This window comes from Trichechus manatus, unplaced genomic scaffold (assembly GCF_000243295.1).
Source record: "Trichechus manatus latirostris isolate Lorelei unplaced genomic scaffold, TriManLat1.0 scaffold00081, whole genome shotgun sequence".
NCBI classification, from domain to species: domain Eukaryota; kingdom Metazoa; phylum Chordata; class Mammalia; order Sirenia; family Trichechidae; genus Trichechus; species Trichechus manatus.
The window spans coordinates 4530942-4556210 of record NW_004444017.1 but is presented as its reverse complement, the minus strand read 5'-3'; the positions used below and the strand labels follow the sequence as shown (position 1 = coordinate 4556210).

General features: G+C 38.9%; 1 protein-coding gene across 1 annotated transcript in view; it reads right to left on the bottom strand.

Moving 5' to 3' along the window:
- Positions 1 to 25269, bottom strand: part of ERC1 (ELKS/RAB6-interacting/CAST family member 1) — a 541536-nt gene that overhangs the window by 42330 nt on the left and 473937 nt on the right. Inside the window, exon 18 of the mRNA XM_004381205.2 lies at positions 5001 to 5189. Coding sequence (XP_004381262.1) covers positions 5001 to 5189 — 189 coding nt within the window. The remainder of the gene's footprint in view (positions 1 to 5000; positions 5190 to 25269) is intronic.

Below are 25269 nucleotides of genomic sequence, written 5' to 3'. Positions count from 1 at the left end.
CAGCACCATTTGTTAAAGAGACTGTCTTTTCCCCAATTAGCGGACTTTGGGCCTTTGTCAAATATCAGCTGCTCATAGGTGGATGAATTTATGTCTGGATTCTCAATCCTGTTCCACTGGCGTATGTATCTGTTGTTGTACCAGTACCAGGCTGTTCTGACTACCATGGCAGTACAATAGGTTTTAAAATCAGGGAGTGTGAAGCCTCCCACTTTGTTTTTCTTGAGTAGTGCTCTACTTATTCGGGGCCTCTTCCCTTTCCATATGAAGTTGATGGTTTGTTTCTCCATCTCATTAAAAAATGCCGTTGGAATCTGGATCGGGATTGCATTGCATCTGTAGATCACTTTGGGTAGAATTGACATTTTCACAATGGCGAGTCTTCCAATCCACGAGCAAGGTATATTTTTCCACTTATGCAGGTCTCTTTTGGTTTCTTGCTGTAGTGTCTTGTAGTTTTCATCATACAGGTCTTTTAAATCTCTGGTTAGATTTATTCCTAAGTATTTTATTTTCTGGGGGATATTGTAAATGGTATTGATTCGGTGATTTAAAAACAAATGTATGGAAAAAGATTTACCATGCACACACTAATCTAAAGCAACCTGGAATGGTTACCTTAATAACAGATAAAGCAGATTTCAGAACAAGGAATATTATCAGCTTTGAAGAAGACCGTTACATAATAATAAAAGAGTCAATTCATTGAAGAAAACATAACAATCCTTAATGTGCACACGTTCAGTAAGAGCTTCAAACTACATAGAGCAAAAACTGATAGAACAAGTAAGAAAAAGAAACATATCCACAGGTTTAGTTGGTATGGTAGCCAGCCTCTAAGATGGCAAAGAAAACAAAGCTATTCTGGGAACTCTTTGGATGCAAGGCTAAATTTTAAGGCTTCTATGAGGCCAGGCAATTCCATATTATAGGGTCAAGACTTAGGTGGAGAATATTCTCCACTAGTTTCTTACATCATTCATCACAGACTATCTAAAGCTATTCAGTAGCACTGAGGAAACTGTCTTGTGTTGCCAAATAAGCAAATTATCAGCCAAGTATCTGGTAAGTATTCTCCATAGATGTGTGTACTGCTCTAGGCACTTTAGAAATACAAGACATGGTTCTGGTAGTGAAGAAACATATAATCTAGTTAGAGAAATAAGAATTACAAATATGAAGTACTTTTAAAACAATAAACTACAAAACTATGCAGAACTCATCAGAATTCATTCATTTGTTCAAGTAACAGTTATTGAACAAGTATTAAGCAACCGATATCATCAATTCCTGGAGAAGGACATCATGCTTGGTAAAATAGAGGGTCAGCGAAAAAGAGGAAGATCCTCAACTAGATGGACTGACACAGTGGCTGCAACAATGGGCTCAAGCATAACAACAATGGCAAGGATGGCGCAGGACCAGGCAGTGTTTCGTTCTGTTGTGCACAGGATTGCTATGAGTTGGAACTGACTCGATGGCACCTAACAACAATAACATGGTGATTATTCTAAGATAAAAATGATATGGTTCCTGTCTTCAACAAGCAGACAGCCTAGAATGGGAAAAACCAAACCAAACCTGTTGCCGTTGAGCTGATTCTGACTCACAGAGATCCTATACGACAAAGTAGAACCGCCCCATAGGGTTTCCAAGGAGCAGCTGGTGGATTCAAAATGCTGACCTTTCGGTTAGCAGCTGAGCTCTTTACCACTGTGACACCAGGACTCCAGAATGGGAAGACAGATAAGAAAAAAAATAAGTGTAAGTGCTAAAGGTACTAGAAATGCCCAACAGTGGGAGTGGCGCATTCTGCCTGTGGTTTCAAGAAAGAATGCACAGAAGAAATTATATCTGAGCTGAATTTTCAAAGACTTCTATTTAGGTATTCCCCAGGGAGACAAGGTAGGGAAGGGCATACCAGGCAGAAGGATCAAAAGGACAGAAGTATGAAACAGCACAGCCCTTTAAAAAAAAACAAAAATAAACTGTAAGTAGTTTGTTATGCTTCAAGAATAGAGTCAGAGGAGGTATGCATTTAGTAATTAGGTCAAATGAAAGGCCTTATACATGATGTATGATGTAACAAGCAGTATGGACTTTATCCTGTCTGCCTATCTTCCTCTTCCTCTCTGTCTCTCTTAATCATTCAGTCATTCATTCAACAAATATTTATTGAGCAGCTACCATCTGCTAGACACTGCTCTTGGTACAAAGGATACAGCATTGAATACGACAGACAAGGCTCCTGTCCTTTCCTCATGAGGGTGGTATCAGGGAGAGTGTGGTGGCACTGAAATGCACTGGAGACAGAACTGAATAATACAAACGTCAGGAGCAGAAGGCTCTACATCACAAAAACATAAACACACACAAAAATGAACCAACGCGTGTAGTTGGCAGTGGCTCGTATCTTATGTCTTGGGCATCAAAAACTAAAGTCAAGCCTAGATCACAATACTTCCACAGGTAAATCATTTTGTACTGTGAATGGCCATCTTTGTCAGTACTCTGCATTATTCCCTAAAATCTTACTTGGGGTAAAAAACTCAAAACCTGTTGCTGCTGAGTCGATCCTGACTCATAGCAACCCTACTGGACAGAGTAGAACTGCCCCTACGGTTTCCAAGGCTGTAAATCTTTACATAAGCAGACTGCCACATCTTTCTCCCTCAAAGCGGCTGGTGGATTTGAACCACTGACCTCTCAGTTAGTAGCTTTAACCACTGTGAATGCTTTAACCACTGTGCCACCAGGGTTCCCAGGAAGCAGAAAATTGGTTGGTTTCTGCACCAATCTATAGCAACTATGGAGAAGCTTAGAGAAGGTAGTGTTAGTTGCTATGTTCCTTTAAAGATGACCCAAGTCAACTGTTTCTCACGTTTCCCAGGGAATACTGTTGAAGATTACAATTTCACATACCTCAAACAGTAACTTCAGTAACTGAAGTACAATCTCAGTCAAGGAATAACGTGAAAATGTTAGCAGAATTCATGAATGTGAGCAGAATTGTTTTGATGATTGCAGTATCTTGACTGTAATGTAATATGCAATAGTGAGTGTATTAATGAATTCTTGGTTTCATTCATTCAAAATTTTCTGAAAAATTCTTAGTTTGAAATTTTCTATGCTTGGTCTTACTTTGAAGATATGTTTTTTCCTTTGGAAAGATTGAGTTAAGTCCACCCAGACATATTTTAAATACAGGAATGAGCAAAAATGCTTTTTCCACTTTAAGTACATGCTGTTTTACAAACGAACAATTTAATGCTGGTTAAACTTTGAAACATCACCATGTTTAGTGCTTTAAGAAGCACACATTTTCTGCAAAATTTTGATGTAAAAATCTCTGTAATGAACTAGCATGTGCTCTGTTTCCAGTGGGCTTGCTGCACTTTAACTACGTGGTTAGTAACACCTATTATGAATTCAATTTAATTCTGTCCTTTACATTTTTTTCTTTTAAAAACAAAAGAAATCGAAATTTCTATGACAACATGCTAAATTTGAGAGGTACAGCTTACCTTTTCATATCAACTATATAAGGTATATTAAATAACTAGACTGTGAAATGTCTATTATTAGGCAGTATCCCCATCATGGGGAAGTAAGCGCAGCCCAAAGGCTCTCCAGTTTGCATTTTTCAACTGATGGTTGCAGTTGTTATCTTACCATCACACCACAGGAGGTTTTCTATTTAACACAAGTTTCCTTCACATACTCTGAGTAAACAAATAATGCTTGTTGTTTCTGTTGTTAGGTGCTGTCGAGTTGGTTTCAACTCATAGCGACCCTATGCGACAGAGAAGAACTGCCCCATAAGATTTCCTAGGTTGTAATCTTTACAGGAGCCAATTGCCAGGCCTTTCTCCTGCGGAGCCGCTGGGTGAGTTCAAAGGCCAATCTTTCAGTTAGCAGCTGAGCACTTAAGTGTTGCACCACCAGGGATCCTTAAATAATGCTTAACAAATAGAACAATACTTAGTTGGAAAATAGAGTATACCTTTACAGTTGTGATGAAGAGCTTTAGTAAATTTACAACACCTGCACCATTTCTTTAGTCTTTTTTGTTGGTCTGATTATAGTGTATAAGGGATTGGGATATCATCAATCTCTATCTGTAAACTAGGAACAAAACCCAAAAAAACCAAACCCGTTGCCATCAAGTCAGCTCCAACTCATAGTGACCCTACAGGACAGACTAGAACTGCCCCATAAGGTTTCCAAGGAGCCACTGGTGAATTCAAACTGCTGACCTTTTGGTTAGCAGCCAAGCTCTTAAACACTGTGCCACCAGGGCTCCAGGAACAAAAGGAACTTAAAATTAATGTTTGTAAAACTGTCCTCTCTATTTCTTTCTCTTTTTCTCTCTATTTCTGTTTCTTAGTGTTTATTCCATTTTCCATTCCTTCACTTTCCATATCTACTTTCTACCCTTATCTTCAACCCATTTTCTCTTTGTTTCTTTTATTCAAGATTTTGTCTCCAGATTAGCCTCTCACTTCTTTATTGAACTAGAAATCACAACATGGCAAAGAGAATTTTTGAATTTTTACAGGCAACGATAAAGAGAAAATGCAGTATGGGGAGTTAGTTTAAACTAATCCATTTTTAAGAGTATGATGTAACTCACAGTTCTCTAGAGGCAACTGAGGATACATACTACCTGACTTGTCAAAAATCCCTTAACTAAACATCCTTAACTCAGACTTTCCTTCAGTGGTCATAGTTATAAGTGGCCATCATTTCTATGTAATAACCTATGGCATGTTAACAAACTGCCCTCGACCCTCTCCCTGAGAAAGCAGCCTTTTTTGATACCTGAGCAAGTTAAATGTGGCACTTCCACCAAACAGTAATTCCTAATACCTGTTGAAGAATTAACCACTGATAAGAATCCTGAATCTGAACAGAGTTCCCCAAAGTAACTCCTACTACCTCAACCTAAACAGCACTTGAATTTTAATAGGCTCTTGTGAAAGCCCAAATGAGAGACTTACCTGTTCCTGGGTCATCTTCTGCAGCTCTTTCTCCCAAGCTGCCTGGTCATCGTCCAAGTTATAGGAAGCTGGCGGAGTGAGTCCACGAAGGATCAGGGGGTCTCGCTCATGGCAGAGGGCTGTCAGGTGTCCGATATACAACTTTAATTTGCTTCTATTTTGGTCAAGTTCTAAGAGGGGCTGGATGATCTGAGGTGAAAACAAATATGGAAAGTTCAGGTCAATCTGAAAGGAGAAGTTCATATATTCTTTATGTATCCCAAGTCAAAGCAAGTGGACAAAAGACTAAAGCTTTTCTAATCACTATTAAAATCTTCAGGATTAGAAAAATAAACAGTCTCACACAATGTTGCACATTTACTCTGTCACACCCAACCAACATTTTGGGAGGCAGGGAGATACTGTTGGCTTAGCATATCAACATGAGACTAAGAATTCTATATTTAGGCAGAAGATTAAGCATGGGGCTAATTTGTTTTTACAGAGATGACATTCCTGATACAGAATGATTCCAGTTACCTCACAATTTCTTTTTTCATTTATTTATGAGTAGATTGCAAAAACTGCTAGTGAAAATTACTCATCTGAAAGCCTGGACTACACATAGTTCATGTGTTCCTCTACCTCCGGGAAGGGAGAAAAAAAAAATTCTGTCTCTGGAGTAGGTGCATGTTTTTCTTGGCCAAGAGATGTGATGAGTGAACTCATTACTAAACCTGCCTCATCCTGGCTTAAGCTCCCCTAATTCATTTCACAGAGGTTATCCGATACTCTTTTTAAACAGCGATGGATAAATCCTTATATAACACCAAACACCTGACTCACAGCCAGGACTCTGAAATTCTCTTAGTTGTTATACTGGTTCTGTGTTTTTCTTGAACAAAAGACCTGCTCTAATTTTCTTCTCTATTCTGTTCACCCTGGATGAATAACTATCACTTTGACTCCCTTTAGAAACATACTTAATAACTGATGACTTCTGCCCCAGAATGTCATCTGACAGCTCTCTTGACAATACTCTGGCCAGCAGTTCAGTCAAAGCCTGGGGTGTTTAGGACAGGACTTTGAAATGGTTTGAACTGGTTCAGTCATGGTCGACAAAGAGAAACCAGAACAGATCTGAATTTTTACAATTTGGGTGACTTGGAACGATAACTGAAATGGAAAAATAACAAGTTGAAACCCTGGAATGGGAGACTCGGAAGAGGCATAGTGAACCCTTTCAGAAGCCTGATGCATGAGGCTCGATTATTGGCAGGACTGTGGAGAGTGACACACATTCAAAGTGGTGCAGTCATTGGACTCTGCTCAAAACCCAACTAGCAAGAGCTCTGGTTGCTATGCAACGAGTACGCTGCCCTTGTTTTCTAAGAGGGAAATTAGGTTTCTAGTGGGTTTTCGACGTGTAATTTTTCCTGTTCTGGTTATCGTTCTGGTTCAACAAAATTTAAAAAATTCAGGTCTGTTCCGGTTTTGCTTCCTTGGCTATGACTGAACCAGAAAAAAGTGGTTCAAAGCCCTGGTTTAGTAGAGAGTTGGGCCAGATCTCACATCTCAGAACACTGAAGTGTTAGAGCAAGCTTCTGCTTGATACACAGCAGCTGTGAGAGCTGCAAAGCCCTGCCAAAATGGTGGCAATCCTCATGTTCCCAGGGCTTACAAGGAAGAGGTTTACACCTGTTGCATGTCACCAAGATGGCATTTTTCATCAACAGACACTTCTGACCCACCTATTGAATAAGAAGCTCGATAATCTTCAAGTCAACAGAAACAAGTCCTGGTTATTACTTCCAACAGTGACATTGATTTCTCCCTGGCTCCCTCAGAATACTACTCCTGTTGCTTTCCTTTAGTTAAGAGTTTTTTAAATGAATAAGCTTTTGTGTATTTTTTTTTATTATAAAAGTAGTACTTATTTTACTTTGGAAAAATTGGAAAGAAAAATGAAAAGTATAAAGGAAATAATAAAATTGCCTGTAAGTATTCCATTAGGAAGTAACCATTTACAACATTTTGGTGATTTTCTTCCAAGTCTCGTTATTGTTAGGTGCCGTTGAGTTGGTTGCAGATCATAGCGGCCCTATGTACAACAGAATGAAACACTGCCCGGTCCTGTGCCATCCTCACAATAATTGTTATGTTTGAGCCCATTGTTGTAGGCACTGTGTCATCCATCTCGTTGAGGTCTTCCTCTTTTTCGCTCTCTACTTTACCAAGCATGATGTCCTTCTCCAGGGACTGTTCCCTCCTGATAACATGTCCAAGGTATGTGAGACAAAGTCTCTCCATCCTCACTTCCAAGGAGCACTCTGGCTGTTATTTCTTCCAAGACAGACTTGTTTGTTCTTTTGGCAGCCCACGGTATATTCAATATTCTTAGCCAACACCATAATTTAAAGGCATTAATTCTTCTTTGGTCTCCCTTATTCATTGTCCAGCTTTTGCATACATATAAGGTGACTGAAAATATCATGGCCTGGGTCAGGCTCACCTTTGTCCTCAAAGTGACATCTTTGCTTTTTAAACATTTTAAAGAGGTCTTTTGCAGAGCAGATCTGCCCAGTGTAATACATTGTTTTATTTCCTGACTGCTGCTTCCATGGGCACTGATTGTGGATCCAAGTGAAATGAAATCTTTGGCAATGTCAATCTTTCCTCCATTTTTCATGATGTTGCTTATTGGTCCAGTTGTGAGGATTTCTGTTTTCTTTATGTTGAGGTGTAATCCATACTGAAGGCTGTAGTCTTTGATTTTCATCAGTAAGTGCTTCAAGTCCTCTTCACTTTCAGCAAGCAAGGTTGTATCATTTACATACTGCAGGTTGTTAATGAGTCTTCCACCAATCCTGATGTCACATTCTTCTTCATACAGTCCAGCTTCTTGGATTATTTGCTCAGCATACAGATTGAATAAGTATGGTGAAAGGATGCAACCCTGACACACACTGTCTTAGTCATCTAGTACTGCTCTAACAGAAATACCACAACTGGATGGCCTCAACAAAGAGAAGTTTATTCTCTCACAGTCCAGTAGGCTACAAGTTCAAATTCAAGGCGTCAGCTCCAGGGGAATGCTTTCTCCATTGGCTGTCGAGGAAGGTCCGTGTCATCAATCTTCCTTTGGTCTGGGAGCTTCTCTGTGCAGGAACCTCAGGTCCAAAGGATGTGCTCTGCTCCTGGCACTGCTTTCTTGGTGGTATGAGGTTCCCTCATGTGTCTCTGCTCACTTCTCTCTTTTATATCTCAAAAGAGATTGGATTAAGACACTATCTAATCTTGTAAACCTCATCATAGTGATAGAGTTTACAGCACACAAGGAAATCTCATCAGATTTACAAAATGGTACACAATCATACCATACCGGGAATCATGACCCAGCCAAGTTGACAGATATTTTGGGGGGACACAATTCAATCCATGACACACACCTTTCTTGATTTTAAATCATGCAGTATGCCCTTGCTCTGTTCGAACGACTGCCTCTTGGTCTACGTACAGGATCTGCATGAGCACGATTAAGTGTTCTGGAACTCCCATTCTTCGCAATGTTATCCATAATTTGTTACGATCCACATAGCTGAATGCCTTTGCACAGTCAACAGAACATAGGTAAACATCTTTCTGGTATTCTCTTTATAAACTTATATAAATCAACTTCGAATAGTACCACAGCTCACGTTTTGCTTGAAACATTGTTTATTCATTTAACATTATGTTGTAAGTACTGCTCATGACATTAAATATTCCTAGAAAACATGGTTTTTAAGGCTGCATAATAAATACACCCTATTTCCTTTGTTTCTAATACCATTTCCATGAAATAATTATTGTAAAGAGAGTGAAGAACCAGAGCTTAGTGTTAAAACAATCTTTGGCTTACTAAAGAGATCAGAGTTCAGATCTCCCCCAAGAGAAGAAAATACAAGAAAAAATTAGAGAAAGGAATAGGGTTAGGTCTATATAGTATGATATAATATGGAAGCTGGGGCCTGGTTAGACAAACCAGAGAAAGTGAATTAATTTAGCATTATTTTTATGTTTTAAGCACGCACACAAATTCTATCAGGATAAAGGTTAAACACTAAGGTGCTACTATGGAAGGCTCACAGGTTCTATACGAAACCTCTAATTAGCATGCTCATGGTACCACTTCTCCGCTGGAATTTCCTATCTGTGACGGGCATATCAACACTGCCAATCACAGAAGGCAGAAACTGTTTCAATCACAGAAAGAATAAGGAGGGTAGGGAAGTTGCATAGATTTTTTTACAAACACCATTAACCTCTCCAAAAAACTGTATTTTATTCCTAACCACAAATACATGTTCATTGTAGAAAATTTAGAAAGAATTCCAAACTGCAGTCTTTCAAAGCAATTTAAAGGCAATATTCCTTTAAATGCATGTACACTTTGCACTTCAGTAACTAAACTGTCCACTGTTCTATTATCATGTGCCCAAAGACTTCAAGTGATGCAGCCCTACTTCATTTTTGTTTTTTTTAAAGCTTGGCTATCTTTATCTTCTTTTATAGACTCTGATTAAAACAAAAATCAATTTTCAGATTTCCATTGGGTTTGTGAAACTTATTCCCATTTCTTTAGGGTTTTTGCTATCACAAAAATGTTATATCTGGGCTACAAGGTGGAAAGAGCTGATATTTTAGGTAATAACTGTTTTATATTGGAAAGCTGGCAAAAAAAAGTATGACCACTGAGGAAAGGGACAATGTGATAAATGGTAGTCATGGAAAGGTCAAATTCTTTATAGCAAAATGGAATTTACAAGGGTACTAGCTCATTATTATATGCCAAGAGATGAAAAAAATGACTTTTTAGTTTATTGTTCTTAATCAAAGATGAATTTCAAACTGATTTAGATGCATCTAATGCTGAAGTGCTAACTGACTAAAAAAACACGATAAAGTTTTTGCACCCTGAAGTTTTCAAAGTCCAATTGAAAACTTAAAAAAGAATGGAATTTGAATTTTTTTCCAGGATAAAAACACATTCTATGCACTGTCCAGGTGACTCTGGCCTCTCTGAGACACATTAACCCTGTCAATCACATTGGAAATGCCCTTATCTCTTCCTTTTCTCCCCTATCTGACTTGAGCAGGCCACTCAGAAAAGAAATTGCACTTCCCACAAGGTAGAACGGCCACTGCCTAATCTCAAGAGAGAAAAGAGACACTTGCCAAGTAGAAAGAAAATGTCTTACAGGATCCAAAAGTTATGTCTTTTGTTCATGTAAAACCTTAGTACATAGGCAAGGAATCCTATCAAAACCCATCAGAAATGTGGTCAGCTCACATTGGTTCTACTGCTATATAGAACTATAATTATATATCTTTTTTGCACTGGGGAAAAAGAAGTTAAAAAATGTACTTGTCGAGATAAACTTGCTTGGACTAAATATAATGCCCAAACATCAATGATCTCCCAACCCTATATTTACTCAGTTATTAAGGAAAAGACTTTAAGTTATAAAAAGGGATGAGAGATATTTTGGTTAAAGTACTGAGAGCTTTGTTTCTTCTTGCAAGGATTTATTCACTTATATATTAGATTCTCAAATAGGTTTTGGAGGCCAGCATTCGATGGCATATGTTGACAGAGGACCAGTGATCTTCTGAAGGTGTTTATTTTAACCTCCTTTCCATTTAAGTAAGGTTAGATGACTAAAGGTCTTTTGGAACATAGATGAGCTGTTCCTGTATTGTTTGATACAGATAGTAAGTGAAGATTTGACAGTGTTCCATTTCTGCAACTGATTTATTTTAGGAGATCTGAACATACTTTCTTGGAGCATCTGATTTTTCAACACCAGGATTGGATATGTGCAGAGTCAAAGGCTCCCAACCAGTCAATTATATGGTCTGCTTTTCTCTTCCCATTCCACTGTTTCCGTGTCAAATACTTACACCAAGTATAGGTTAGCTGGCTGCAACACTGATTAGATATACTGCATATCAAATCACATATATTGAAACTAAAAAATCAAATAATTCGCTTAACAAATACTTATTGAATATTTTTGTGCCATGTCATCCAGTTTTAGCTGATAGAGATATTAAGAATAAGATGTAGCTCTAGTCTACATTAAAAAAAAAAATCATGAAATAATACAACTAATGCGTTGACTGTGTACTGGAATTAAAATGTGTAAATTCATGTTTGAACCTTAATTTTGACGTTTACTTCAGACAATCCCTTAAATTGCTAAATAAACCCCTTTGCCTTGATCTGAAGCTTAGTCTGACTTAGTCTCCAAATGTAAGGTTATGAAATCCAACAAGTTACTCATTCTTAATGGCTTCTGAGATCCTACCTCTTAAAAAATTAGCCTTTCTCAGTGAAGTACAAACAAACGGATAATTAATGGATTCCCAAAATGTTTTTGGTGCTATGGTCCTTAGTCATCTTTAATCCTAACAAATAGAAAAAAAAAAATTCCAGAACAGCCCTCATTTTATACTTTTCCTTCAAGAAATAACACTGGACAAAAACATGTCTAGCAGGTATGCATCATCATAAGAATCTGTAAAGAAGTCAAACCTTCAGTTGATTCTGACTCACGGTGACCCCATGTGTGTCAGAGTAGAACTGTGCTCCACAGGGTTTCAATGGCTGATTTTTTGGAAGTAGACCACCAGTGCCTCTGGTTGGATTCGAACAGCCAACCTTTCAGTTAGCAGCCGAGCATGTTAACCATTTGTACCACCCAGGGACTCCTTATAAGAAGGTGCTGTGTGCCATCAAGTTGATTCTGACTCATAGTGACTCAATAGGACAGAGAAGAACTGCCCCCATAGGATTTCCTAGGCTGTAATCTTTACAGGAGTAGATTGTCAGGTCTTCTCTCCCATGGAGCAGATAGGCAGGTCTTTTCTCTCACAGAGTAGCTGGTAGGTTTGAACGGCCGATCTTTCGGTTAGCAGCTGAGTGCTTAACTATTGGGCCACCAAGGCTCCTTAAGCACCTATTGCCGTCAAGTCAAGAATTGACTCATAGCGACCCTAGAGGACAGAGCAAAACTGACCCTTAGGGCTTCCAAGGAGAGGCTAGTGGATTTGAACTGCCGAATGAGAGGCAAATCCACTTTTGGTTAGCAGCCGAATACTTAACCACTGCGTCATTAGGGCTCCAGGGCTCCTTTGTACATTTATTTAATCCCCATCAGAAAGCAAACCTTATTGTTAGTCTTGAGAATGTGGAAAATTTCAGTAGCTTTAGACTGAGTTTGTGCTTAGCTAGAAGGCTATAAAAAAAAACCACACCAAACCTGTTGCTGTCAAGTCGATTCTGATTCATAGCGACCCTATAGAGGTGTAGTGGTTAAGAGCTATGGCTGCGAATCAAAAAGCTGGCAGTTCCAAGGCACTCCTTGGAAACCGTATGGGGCAGTTCTACTCTGTCCTATAGGGTCGCTATAAGAAGGCTATAGTTAATTTAAAAAATATCTATAATAACATAGCTGCCTTTTTTTTAGGGGTAAGTCAATAAACTTCTAAAAGTTAGGGAAAAATTAAAATAACCTCGTTAAACGCAAGACACTCCACAGTTCCAAATCCTAACCCCTACTTCATAACTGTTTTTCATGTGTATCTATTTGATTTCTAAAACAGATTTTATGGGCTGTGACTATCTTGTATTTATCTTCTGTCATGGATTGAACCGTGTCCCCCAAAAATATGTGCATCAATTTGGCTAGGCCAGGATTCCCAGTATTGTGTGACTGTCCACCATTCTGTTATCTATATGATTTTCCTATGTGTTGTAAATCCTATCACTATGATGTCAATGAGATGGATTAGCGGCAGTTATGTTGATGAGATCCACAAGATTAGATTGTGCCTTAAGCCAATCTCTTTTGAGATACAAAACAGAGAAGTGAGCAGAGAGACAGGGGGACCTCATACCACCAAGAAAGCAGTGCTGGGAGCACAGCGTGTCCTTTCGATCTGGGGTTCCTGCGTGGAGAAGCTCCTAGTCCAGGGGAAGATTGATAAGAAGGACCTTCCTCCAGAGTCGACAGAGAGAGAAAGCTTTCCCCTGGACTGACACCCTGAATTTGGACTTCTAGCCTACTTTACTGTGAGGAAATAAACTTCTCTTTGTTAAAGCCATCCACTTGTGGTATTTCTGTTATAGCAGCACTAGATGACTAAGACATCTTCCAAAACAAAAACAAAAAAATGACAACGATAAAAATAAATTAAAAAAACCCCAGAATAATGATATCACACTATATTTATACTTATCCATTATTTAGAATAACGGTTCTATACTAAGCAGAACCCCTTTTTTATCATCCCTTATACATGACCTACTGTTATTACTTACTTAATTAATGAGGTATTTGTTACCAGTGAATCAGCCTCTATTAACTTTCTCATTCCACTTCTCTACATACCAGATAAATGAGAGGCATAGTAAGTACTCAGTTACCACTAGGAGTTCAAGATATAGTCATTGAGATGGATAAATGTTCATCAGACATCTTACCACTAATAGAAATATGATTGTAAAAGTAAAAACTATCTCCAAAGGATTCCGATTAAAAGGGTTTTATGGTTTGTTGAAGTCCCCATATGTCCTTGAAAGCTACAAAAGGCTACAGGCTTTGAAATATGAAGAAAGGTGGGAATAATTTTTGAAAGTTACCAAGTGATCATTTCCTTAGTTTTATAGCTTAGAAATTTGTTGCCAATTCTTCTTTAAGCAGGCATTACCACTCTAGCAAAACAAAGCATCCCTTATTTCTTTTATAAGATAGACAATCTCTCATGTTTCCCTCATTACATTACTATTACATTTCAATCCTGTGAACATTTAATGTTATAGATGCTTTTAGATATATAATCTCATTAATCCTTATAACTTTTTGAGACAGGTGGTCTTTAAACTGTTTTTCTCATTCTCATGTAGAGAACCAACAAACATTATCTTCATTTTGCAGCTAAATACACTGAAGTCCATTTGTTATTTTTTTTCACCCTTTTTTATTGTTTGGAATTTCACTTAATTTTCTTTCTCTCATCTGTCAGAAACCTTTTTTGGATATAAATAAAGATATTTTGAGATTTCAAATGATAATAATAACCTGGTTGGAATCTGGACATGGGAGTCCCTGGATGGTACAAACCGAAAGGCTGATGTCATGGATTGAATTGTGTCCCCCAAAAATATCTTCTCAACTTGGCTAGGCCATGATTCCTAGTATTGTGTGATTGTCCATCATTTAGTCATCTGATGTAATTTTCCTATGTGTTGTAAATCCTACCTCTATGATGTTAATGAGGCAGGATTAGAGGCAGTTATGTTAATCAGGCAGAACTCAATCTACAAGACTGGGTTTTGTCTTAAGCCAATCTCTTTTGAGATATAAAAGAGAAGTGAGCAGAGAGACAGGGGGACCTCATACCACCAAGAAATAAGAGCCAGGAGAACAGTGTGTCCTTTGGACCCAGGGTCCCTGCACTGAGAAGCTCCTTGACTGTGGAAGACTGATGACAAGGACCTTCCCTGAGACCTGACAACAAGAGAAAGCCTTCTCCTGGAGCTGGCACCCTGAATTTGGACTTCAAGCCTTCTAGACTATGAGATAATAAATTTCTCTTTGTTAGAGCCATCCATTTGTGGTATTTCTGTTATAGTAGCGCTAGATGACTAACAGAGCTGCTAACTGAAAGTCTGGAGGTTCAAGTCCACCCAGAGTACCTCAGAAGAAACATCTGGCAATCTACTTCCAAAAAATCAGCCATCGAAAACCCTATGGAGCTGTTCTACTCTGCACACACGGAGTTACCATGAATCAGAATAGACTTGATGGCAACTAACAACAACATTTCTTTTTTTTTAATTGTAATTAAATGAAGCTTACATTTCAAGTTAGTCGCCCATACAAAACTTCTATACATACATTGTTATGAGACCCTAATTGCTCACCCCATTCTGCGACAGCACACTCCTCCTTTCCGCCCGATTCCCCATGACCACTCAACCAGCTCCTAACCCTCTCTGCCTTCCCATCTCACTTCCAGACAGAAGCTGCCCCTTTGGTCTCTTGTATCTATGTGACTAAGAGGCATAATCTTCATGAGTATCACTTTATGTCCCACAGTGCAGTCCAATCCCTGTCTGAAGAGCTGGCCTCGGAAATTGATTTAGTTCTGGGCTGACAAAGAGTCCAGGGCCCATGCTTTCCGGGGTTCCTCCAGTCTTAGTCAGACCATTAAGTCTGGTCTTCTTACTAGAATTTCAGTTCTGCACCCCATCCTTCTACTGCTCCAACAGGGACTCTCTGTTGTGTTCCCTGTCAGGATGTTCACTGGTGGTAGCCAGGCACCAAGTAGTTCTTCTGGTCTCAGGCTGATGAAGTCTCTGGTTTATGTGGCCATTTCTGTCTCCTGGGCTAATGCTTTCCTTGTGTCTTCGGTGTTCTTCATTCTCCTTTAGTCCAAGTGGTTGGGACCAATTGATGCATCTTAGATGGCTGCCTGCAAGCTTTTAAGACCCCGGACGCCACTCGCCAAAGTAGGATGCAGAACATTTTCTTAATAAGCTTTGTTATGCCAACTGGCCTAGATGTCCCCTGAAAGCATGGTCCCCAGACACCCACCCCTGCTATTCTGTCTCTCAAACTATTTGATTATATTCAGGAAACTTCTTAGCTTTGGTTTAGTCCAGTTGTGATGACTTCCCCTGTAGTGCTGTCCTTCCCTTCGCCTAAGATGATTCTTATCTACTATCTAGTTAGTGAATAACCCTCACCCTCCCTCCCCACCCCCGTAACCATCAAAGAATGTTTTCTTCTGTGTTTAAACCTTTTCCTGAGTTCTTATAATAGTGGTCTTATACAGTATTTGTCCTTCTAATTCACTCAGCATAATAAGTTCCAGCTTCCACCATGTTATATGATGTTTCACAGCTTCATCGTTGTTCTTTATCATTGCGTAATATTCCATTGTGTGGTTGTACCATAATTTGTTTATCCATCCGTCTGTGGATGGGCACCTAGGTTGCTTCCATCTTTTTGCTATTGTGAACAGTGCTGCAATGAACATGGATATGTGTATATCTATTCATGTGATGGCTCTTATTCCTCTAGGATATATTCCAAGGAGTGGGATAACTGGATTGTATGGTACTTCTATTTCTAGCTTTTTAAGGAAGTGCCAAATCGATTTCCAAAGTGGTTGTACCATTTTACATTCCCACTAACAGTGTCTAAGTGTTCCAGTCTCTCCACAACCTCTCCAGCATTTATTATTTTGTGTTTTTGGCTTAATGCTAGCCTTGCTGGGGTGAGATGATATCTCATTGTAGTTTTCATCTGCATTTCTCTAATGGCTAATGATCGTGAGCATTTCTTCATGTGTCTGTTAGCTGTCTGAATATCTTCTTTGGTAAAGTGCCTGTTCATATCCTTTGCCCATTTTTTAATTGGGTTATTTGTTTTTTAACAATAACATTTCTTAATTCAGATATGAAGAGAACAAATTCTGTCTTCAAGGTTGTAAAGAGATAGGAAACAGGGTTTAGAATCAAATGAATCTTGAAATTTCAACTATAGAGTTGCCAACTGCATTCTACCTATTCAATCTTCATTCAATTAAAAATTATCCTATCTTATGCATTATAATAAATGCTATTCAAATTAAATCTAAAGGATGTGAAAAGTGAGCAGAGTGCTGGAGACTTGGGAAGGAAATCTGCTAAGTACATCTATTCATGTGACATTGGTATCTCAAGCACTTGCTTTAATACTTGGAAACTTGAAAGGTACATGAAAATAAGGTCATTCATCAATAGGAGGGTGTATGCATGTACAAGTATGCACAGATGAAGACAGTGAGGGGGCTTTAAGTGGAGAGAGTGCTACTATGAGGCACAAAAGCTACTACAATCTAATCAATCAAGGGCACACACAGTATGTACCCTGAAGGGGTAGCTGGATGAGAGACAGTGAGGTAACTAGAATCCAGAAAGCCACACCCTCTGCTGGATTCAGAAATGCCATGAGCAGGTATGTGTTCCAAAATTCTTATTCCTTGTCACTAAGAGTGAACAAAGATGGAAAAAATATCTTCAATTCAGTTTGGCTTGAGGCTTGCTTCTCCACAAGTATATCACTTATTATGTTTTAGTGAAAAATCTGGGAGGTAAATATTAGCTCTAATATATATAATAGCTGAATATCTTCCCCACTGTATAGTAAAGTCCTAGGGCTATATACTTATGAATGAGAAATAATAGGGAACAAAACCTAGGCATGGGGTGGGGGCAGTGGGAGACAAAAAAGGAAGACAAGAAGCTCACACTTTTTGAGCAGGCAAGCCAAAACGGACTGATGTTTGGATTTGAAAGGAAAAACTAGGTAGGCAGTTGGCCATACGCAGAAGTGGTGGCCTCAACTCCTTGCATGCCTATGCACACTCTCAAGTACTGAAATTGAAAACTCACATCCAGTTCTGATCCGTTGAGGTCTGGTTGCCTAAAGTACCACTGCTGTTAATTGCTTGCTGCAGTCAAGCACAACTGCACTTCTTGGCATTATTACATGTCTGCTAGACAGATGGATCTGAAAAACAGCAACAGGCTTATTGCCTGCTGGGCAAAACACAACAACAACCTCACTACAACATTTCATTTTCTTTTCTGTCTAATGGAAGGTACCATTGCATTTGGGAATAGAGGGGAATATGCAAGCGGATTTGCCTTGGTAATGAGCAAAAGAAATCTGCAGACCTTGATAGTATCTCAGTAAACAAGGAATAACATAACAAAGAATGTCCATCTGTTACAAGGGACACATCCACTGGCTCCTTCTCACAATCTATAGGAATATGAAGGAAAGAGCCAGGTAAGATTACCTACTAACTAGGAGATTTGACAGCTTATGTGTACAAAGGCTCCTGAACAGAGGCCAGTCTCTGAAGGAGATTCTCCTGTGATCAGTGGTTATTTCAGGGCCAGGTTAAGTGTGCGTGTGCGTGAATGTACACTGGAGAGTTGGAAGAGTAGACAAAGGCAATCTGCCTATAGTCACATTATTATTTCAACTCCAGCATAAAATCAAACACAACAAACCATGTAGATATTTCAAAATCTGCCTAATGCTCATAGACAGGCGTGGCCATTGAGTGTCGCATTCTGTGTCTGAAGCATTTGGCAGAAACAACTGCTCATTAAACAGTGCTTAAAAAGAACGTGGTCTAAGAGGGTAAGGCGGGCAGAAAGGAGAGTTTAGCTATCGCCTAGAATCCAGTGGAAAATATAAATGTATCTGTAGTTGTGTATAAATATCAGAAATGGGTATCTTTGCGATTTGGTGAAGACAAGTTACCTACAGGAATTTTCTCTCTTAATGCTAAAGCTGGAAACAGCCAGGAAACAAACTGTGACAGGTTAGAAACATTCATGATTTGGTATGTGTAAGAATGCACATGTGTATGCTTGCACTGGCAAGGGGGGAAGATGGAAGTAAAGATTTGAGCAAAGTGACCCTTGGCCAATATTTTCAGCTTTCTCTGAAAGTAGAGTGCTTCAAGAACTTTGTATAACTGTGAGAGGATGAGGAAACATTTCTGTATATTATAAAAGAGCACTTCAAGACCTGAAACCAGGACCAAGCAGGAGGCACAGAAGGTGTTACCCTAACTTCTTCTCATTACTATAAACTGAGATCAAGCTAGGTTCTCAGTGAGATATCTGCTAATTCCAGGAAAGCCACCCGCACCCCCACCCCAGCTGCTTGGCTTTTTACCCATCCACTACTATTCTCTTCTTTTCTCCTTCTGACTCCTTTCATCTTCTTGGCTTGCCCATATGAAGAAGCTTTTTATTTATTCCCACTCCACACCAAAATATTCCATACACACCAAAAATATTCCATACATCTGAAGAGCAAAGAGGGATCTTGGCTGCTCTGGAAGAGTTGTCCTTCCTGGATTTATGTCTGCCATAATCAATCAGGAAATCATATTTAAAAAGCAAATTCTTTCTGAAAATTTTATACACCATGAAGAAATCCCATGGATTAACGATTTCCAGACATCACCCCTTTCACCTTGGGAGCAATCCAGGCTTTGGGTGAAAAAGAAGATTTGGGAAAAACAAAAATGAGGAAGACTGTTTCCTCTACCCACTTTCTTTACTTGAGAATAAAGCCTCCCATGAAGTCACTGAATTAATCTCTTGCTCTCTCAGGAAGTTTAAATTGCTTAGCATAATAGAAACCTTGATGGACATCACCATTTCAATATTACTAGTCATTATTATTTGAAGGTATAAAAGTCACTTTGAGAAAAGAAGCTTGGCATAGAAAATACCCAGAAATACTATAAACTGTGGCTGATGTCATATGTTACAAGTTAACAGACAGGGGAATTCAGGATTAAACAACCAGGAGCATGACAAGTCCCGTGATCTCCAGTAATAGTATCCTTTCATGTATATATAACCCCATCTTTGGAAGAAGGGCCATGTGCCCTGATTCCCTCTGCTCCAACACAGGGATCTTTAAGTGCTGACTGAAGATCAATTCTGAAGTGCAGCGGCAGGATAGAGCAGTCCCACTGGAATGTCAGAAACAGAACGGGCAGAAAGATCAAACCCCAGCATTCTGACACAGCTGACAGATCCTCAGAGGAAAACGGCAGAGTACTAGCAAGTCAAAAAATGGGATTCAGAGAGGCCACAGGAGAAAGTTCTGAGGAACCAGAAATGGGGGCATGTCTAGACTGAAGACATACAGCTATGTGATCTAACAAACATTAAGTAGGCTCCTAGTTTAGCTGTAAAGTGACTTGATAGTAAAAAATAAACAAAATTAAGTTTGTACAGAATCTTCATATTTCTTTCATCTACTAAGCTCTAGCCCCACGTAGTAGTATTCATGAAAAAGCTACCACACTTGTGGACCCACACCTTTCCAAATGGAGCAATTTTAGTGAGGAAATCCAAATGAGAGACCATGTTTCTGACATAAGCAAAGTATCTAATATATTATGAGCATTTCAAAGATAGCAAGTAGAGTGAAAGAGTGAAATAGAAACTCCACCTCTAGAGATCAAGTAAAGAGACAGGAGAATGCAGAAATACACCTTTTCTTCACCATGTTAATCTTAATCTGTTTGTCTTATAAGTGCTTCTCCTTGGTTCTCTTTCCAGAGTATAAGCTTGATGTCACAGACTTTAACAGCAACTATCACGAAGAATAGCTCTCTTCATGCTTCAAGCAATATGCCCAAATACATGCACCACATAGTTTTGGGGGATTCTTCATATTCAGCTGCCTTGTGAGCTTCAGCAGCTATAATCTTCTATGAGATGCTACTGCTGACAAGAAATAAAAAGCCTTTCTTGAATCATCCACAGGGAGCAAAGTCTTTGCCAACTTGTTCATCTAAGCAATAAGATCTCATGCTCCTTGGTTTGTTACACTTCTGCCATTCATCTATCTACTAAACCATCCACACATCTCTTGCCAGTTGAACCATTTCAAAGGATACTGCAAAGCCATTCTAAAGCTGACACCGTGTCTCAGACTGCCTTGTGAGCTCAATGTTCTACATAGTATGTACCTGAAGGTTTTTAGCTTTCCCTCATTCCATTAACGTGCCCTGTGCCTCAATGATCATATATTTCTTCTTTGAGGATAAAACGTTAGGCTCGTGTGTTACTAACACACACACACACACACACACACATGGAATGTGTCTGATTGGTTGGGCCCAGGCTTCTCTGAACTGGAACTCCTGCATCCTGGCATCTCTTGGAGCAATTACAACTTCTACCTTCCAGGAAAGAACAGCTGCTTGCCTGGCTGCTTGCCCTTATCTGCTCTCATGTTAGTTACTTCCCTCATGAAATTTTTTTGTTAGGTAGCCACAGAATTAAATTGACTTAGGTGGTTCCTCTGTGTCTTATGACCTCAACTAAGAATTTCATCTACTTGAACATCTGTCTGGCAAAGCTGCTGTGGCCATCTCAGCACCTTCCAGTACTGCATTTAATGCAGATACAGGAGTCTTCATTCTTTAGTGCCAGGGAAGAGAATGTAGCTGGCTGTGGCCAGGGCCAGAAACATGATCCATTCAAACACTGTCGCCATGCAGGTCCTTGGCTGGTGACATCATGTTTCAGAGGCTGTGGCAAAAAAAGGCTGTCTTTACCCAGAGGGTGCCCTCACCAGAGACAGATTTGTATCACTTTTGTTATATGCTATGAAATCTTTGCACTGTATTGATCACTCTGTGAAGCACTGCAGAACTATGGAGCAATATAGTACAGTGATTAAGAACATGGGCTCTGGGGACAGACTGCCTGGCTTAACTCCAAGGTTTATTACATCCTAGTTAGGAAACCTAGAACAACTTATTGCTGGGGATAGTGTATCTTATAAAGTTGTTATAACCCATGTTAGTGCCACACGGTAAGTGTCTTCAACAATTATTAACTACTATTATTTCCAAACACCTATTTTATCATCCGTAAAATGGGAATAATAATACTTGTTCTAGTGAATATCAAAAGAATATTTTGTGACATGTGGAAATGATAATGAAATTTAAATTTCAGTGTCCATAAATAAAAGTTTTATTAGAACACAGCCATGTTCATCTGTTTACATGTTGTCTATAGCTGCTCTGGAGCCCCGGTAGTGCAGTGGTTAAGAGCTACAGCTGTCACTCAAAAGGTCTGCAGTTCAAATCCACCAGCCATTTCTCAGAAATCCTACAGGGCAGTTCTACTATGTCTCAGAATCGACTTGATGGCAATGGGTTTGACTTTTGGTTTATGGCTGCTTTAATGCTAAAACAGCAAAGTTGAGTAGTTTTGACAGAGACTGTATAGTTTGCAAAACCTAAAATATTCATTATATGAACCTTTACAAAAAAGTTTGCAGTATACCAATCGCAGACAACAGGGTAACTGCAATATTAGGGAGGAAACTACTATAATTTCCTGACAGATGAATAAATAAATAATACTGTTCTTTAAAAACTCCACTTCATATTGAATGTCACTGATATCAACATTAATACCAACACAAAATAAGACACTGTCTAAACGGAAAACTGTATTTAATTTGGTAATAAGCATAAAAAGAAAACTTACAGTTGCAGAAACTTATAGTTAGTAAAATTTGATATATGGACAAAAAACTGATTAAATAAAATTATAATACAATTTAAATATGGAAAAGAATGAATATGGATTAAAATGATCTCAGTTAAAATAAGAAAATTTTAAAATTTGGACATTTTGAATTACATACATAGGAAACTGATCAAGAAATAAAACTGGATTTATTTTCAGCTCCAGAAAATACTCAGTGAAACTTCCTTCATGTTGGTATAACCTGATTTCAATATTTGTGAATAGGTCAAATGTTTGTATTGAGTCAAACAGTCTCAGAATTACACAAGTTTAAAACATTAACTGGATCAAAACAGCATCCTGTACTCATTTTGAGTGCAGAACATAAAAGATGGAAAGAATTTTAGAGATCATCTAGGTCACCTACTCCTTCCCCCTTCTCCCAGCCAGTTTCTGAATGAAAAACTCAAGACCCTGAGAGGTAACCCAACCTATACATATGGGCAGGAGCTAAGTGACTCAATTAGCCTCCACACATGATAGCTTGACGCTTCTCACCTTGACCAGTTACAGAACATACAAGTTATATTTCATTGCTTTTACCTGAATAGCTTCTGTAGGCAAGATAAGTTTTGGAACTATAACTACACTTTCAGACTATGTTCTCTGTTTTCTAAACCAAGAAGACTTGAAACCACTTGGGACATTTTTTGGAAGAACCAATGCTTCTAGATAACGAATATATTTCCACTTCTCTAACTCATCCATCACTGTACCCATTCGGGCCCTCAGCATTACTATCCAGGACAAAAAGTAAGAAGCTCTCAACTGGTCTTCCTCTTCACAGTACTGCTCCTCCTCCTGTCCATCTTCTACAGATTACAATGGTAGACCAGGCTCTTCAGGATCCACTTGCTGCTGACTGTACCAGCCTCATGTCCTGTCCCTCCCTCTCTGCCACCCCAGTGGTAGTTTTAAAATAAGTCCACAAAATAACAACTACTCAGCTAAGCTGCTCTTGAATTCCTGACTCATAGAAACCACATGAGACAATAAACATTTATCGTTGCTTTATGCTGCCAAGTTCTGGGGTAATTTGTTAAGTAGCACTAGACAGTTAACACACACTCTAAGCATCATCCATAGTGAACTCCTAAGAGTCACTAAATTTGTTTTGCTGTTTATGGTTCTATACCACTGCAAGTGCTATGCCCTCTAAAATTTTATCTGCCTGGCAAATGCCTATTGCCCCTTCCAGAGTCAGTTCAAGTGCCACCTCTTCTGAACCCTTGCAACACTGGTAAAGACTGAGGTTCTCCTATTGCACCTTTCTCTGTTGGAGAAAATTTATTGTTTAGACTTTGTTTCATGGTCTTGAAACATGCTGTCTTAGGCTGGGTTCTCTAGAGAAGCAAAATCAGTAAAGCGTATAAATGTATATAGAGAGATTTATATCAAGGAAACAGCTCACGTGATTATAGAGGCTAGAACGTCCCAAATCTGTGGATTAGGATAGAGGCTTCTCCTGATTCACGCAGCCACTGGGGCTGGTGAACACAAGATTGGCAGGTTGGAAAGCAGGACTCTGTTCACAGGCTGTGAAGATTGACGAGTCCCAGGATTGGCAGATAAGCTGCTAGCTCAAGTCTCAAGAACTGGAGGTCAGAAGAACATGAGGCAGCCACACGATCCAGAGTGAGCAAAAAGCCAGAACGTCTGCTTATATTCAGATGCAGGCCATACCCCCAAGGAAACTCCCTTTCAACTGACTGGCTACGCACAGCATATTCAATCATGGGAGTGATCACATATAAACACTGAGAATCATGGCCCAGCCAAGCTGACACACAATCTTAACCATCACACATGCATTTTTACTTATGCACCTAGTGAAGTGCAGGCACATTTTATTTCTCATTTCAGTCAATTCTAAACAAAATAATAAAAGTTTCAAACCACATTTACAGAATTATTCTACATGAACTTGAAAATCCAGATGTCAGTGATAAAGCAGTGTGGAGAATGTGATTTTGAGTTTGTTAAAACATGAAGTCAGGGATAAACATCCTGGTTCAATTCCTGGCAGATATAACAATATGAATACTAGATTTTAAATAGTGACCCATCACTAAAACGACTATAAGGCCAAATTTAAGATGTTTTAATTTGATATTCAGAATGTCAAAAACAAAATCTGAATAACTTATTTCATAGTCAGATGAAAAGGAACCCAGATAGTCTATGAGCTATCTAGGCTTGACAAATCCCTCCTCATGCAATAAGTGTGTGGTTCTAGTCTTGAAATTCAGCAAGAAACAGTGGTACGTGTTCAGTTTGACTATCTTTCAATAAAAAGAAATGAAGTCTTGCTAACAAGTGTTTTGCCTTAAAACCTGAAATTTCACCAAAAAGAACCAGCCATCTGTTTTGAATATTTTAAAGACTAAGCATCTATTTGTGCTCTGCTTTGATCTCCTAGGATAATAGGAAAACAGTGATACAGTCCAGCTACACCTCAATCAAGTGTGCTCATTTAATTTACCCCAGAAAAGCTGACTGCCAGATCCAGCTGGAAACTTTAGCCTCATCATCCTAGGATCAGGAAGAAGAAGGAAGACACATCAAGGGAGAATAACTCTTTTGTTTTGGTTGATGATGTAGCTTTGTGTTCAAGAAAATATTCCTTTAACCCAAAACATACAGTCATCCTAAAGACAGAAAGAATGTATACAAAATAACAAACTAGTGGGGAACTGAGGACAAGTTAATGAAAAGAGTACTATAGAACCCCGTTGTAACAAGACTGTTGTGTAACAGTTTGGATAAAATGTGCATCAAATCATACCCTCCAAAACATAACTCTATAAAATAAAAATGCTGATATAATAGGCAGATGTCAGGCCTTGAACTGATATTAAAAATGGGTCCCATCATATGTTAGCTGAGGGGGATGGGTAATAAACTTAATGATATAACATTCTAGAAGGTGCACTAGATAGCAATTGAAACTAACATAAACCTGCGAAATCGATACACATGAATGATGTCACACTATAGGATAATCTGTTAGAGCGCAGAAGGACATTAAAAGATTAAAAATGTCTACTACTAGAGCACAAAACTATAAATAAAATACACACAACCTTTTTTTTTTTTTTTTTT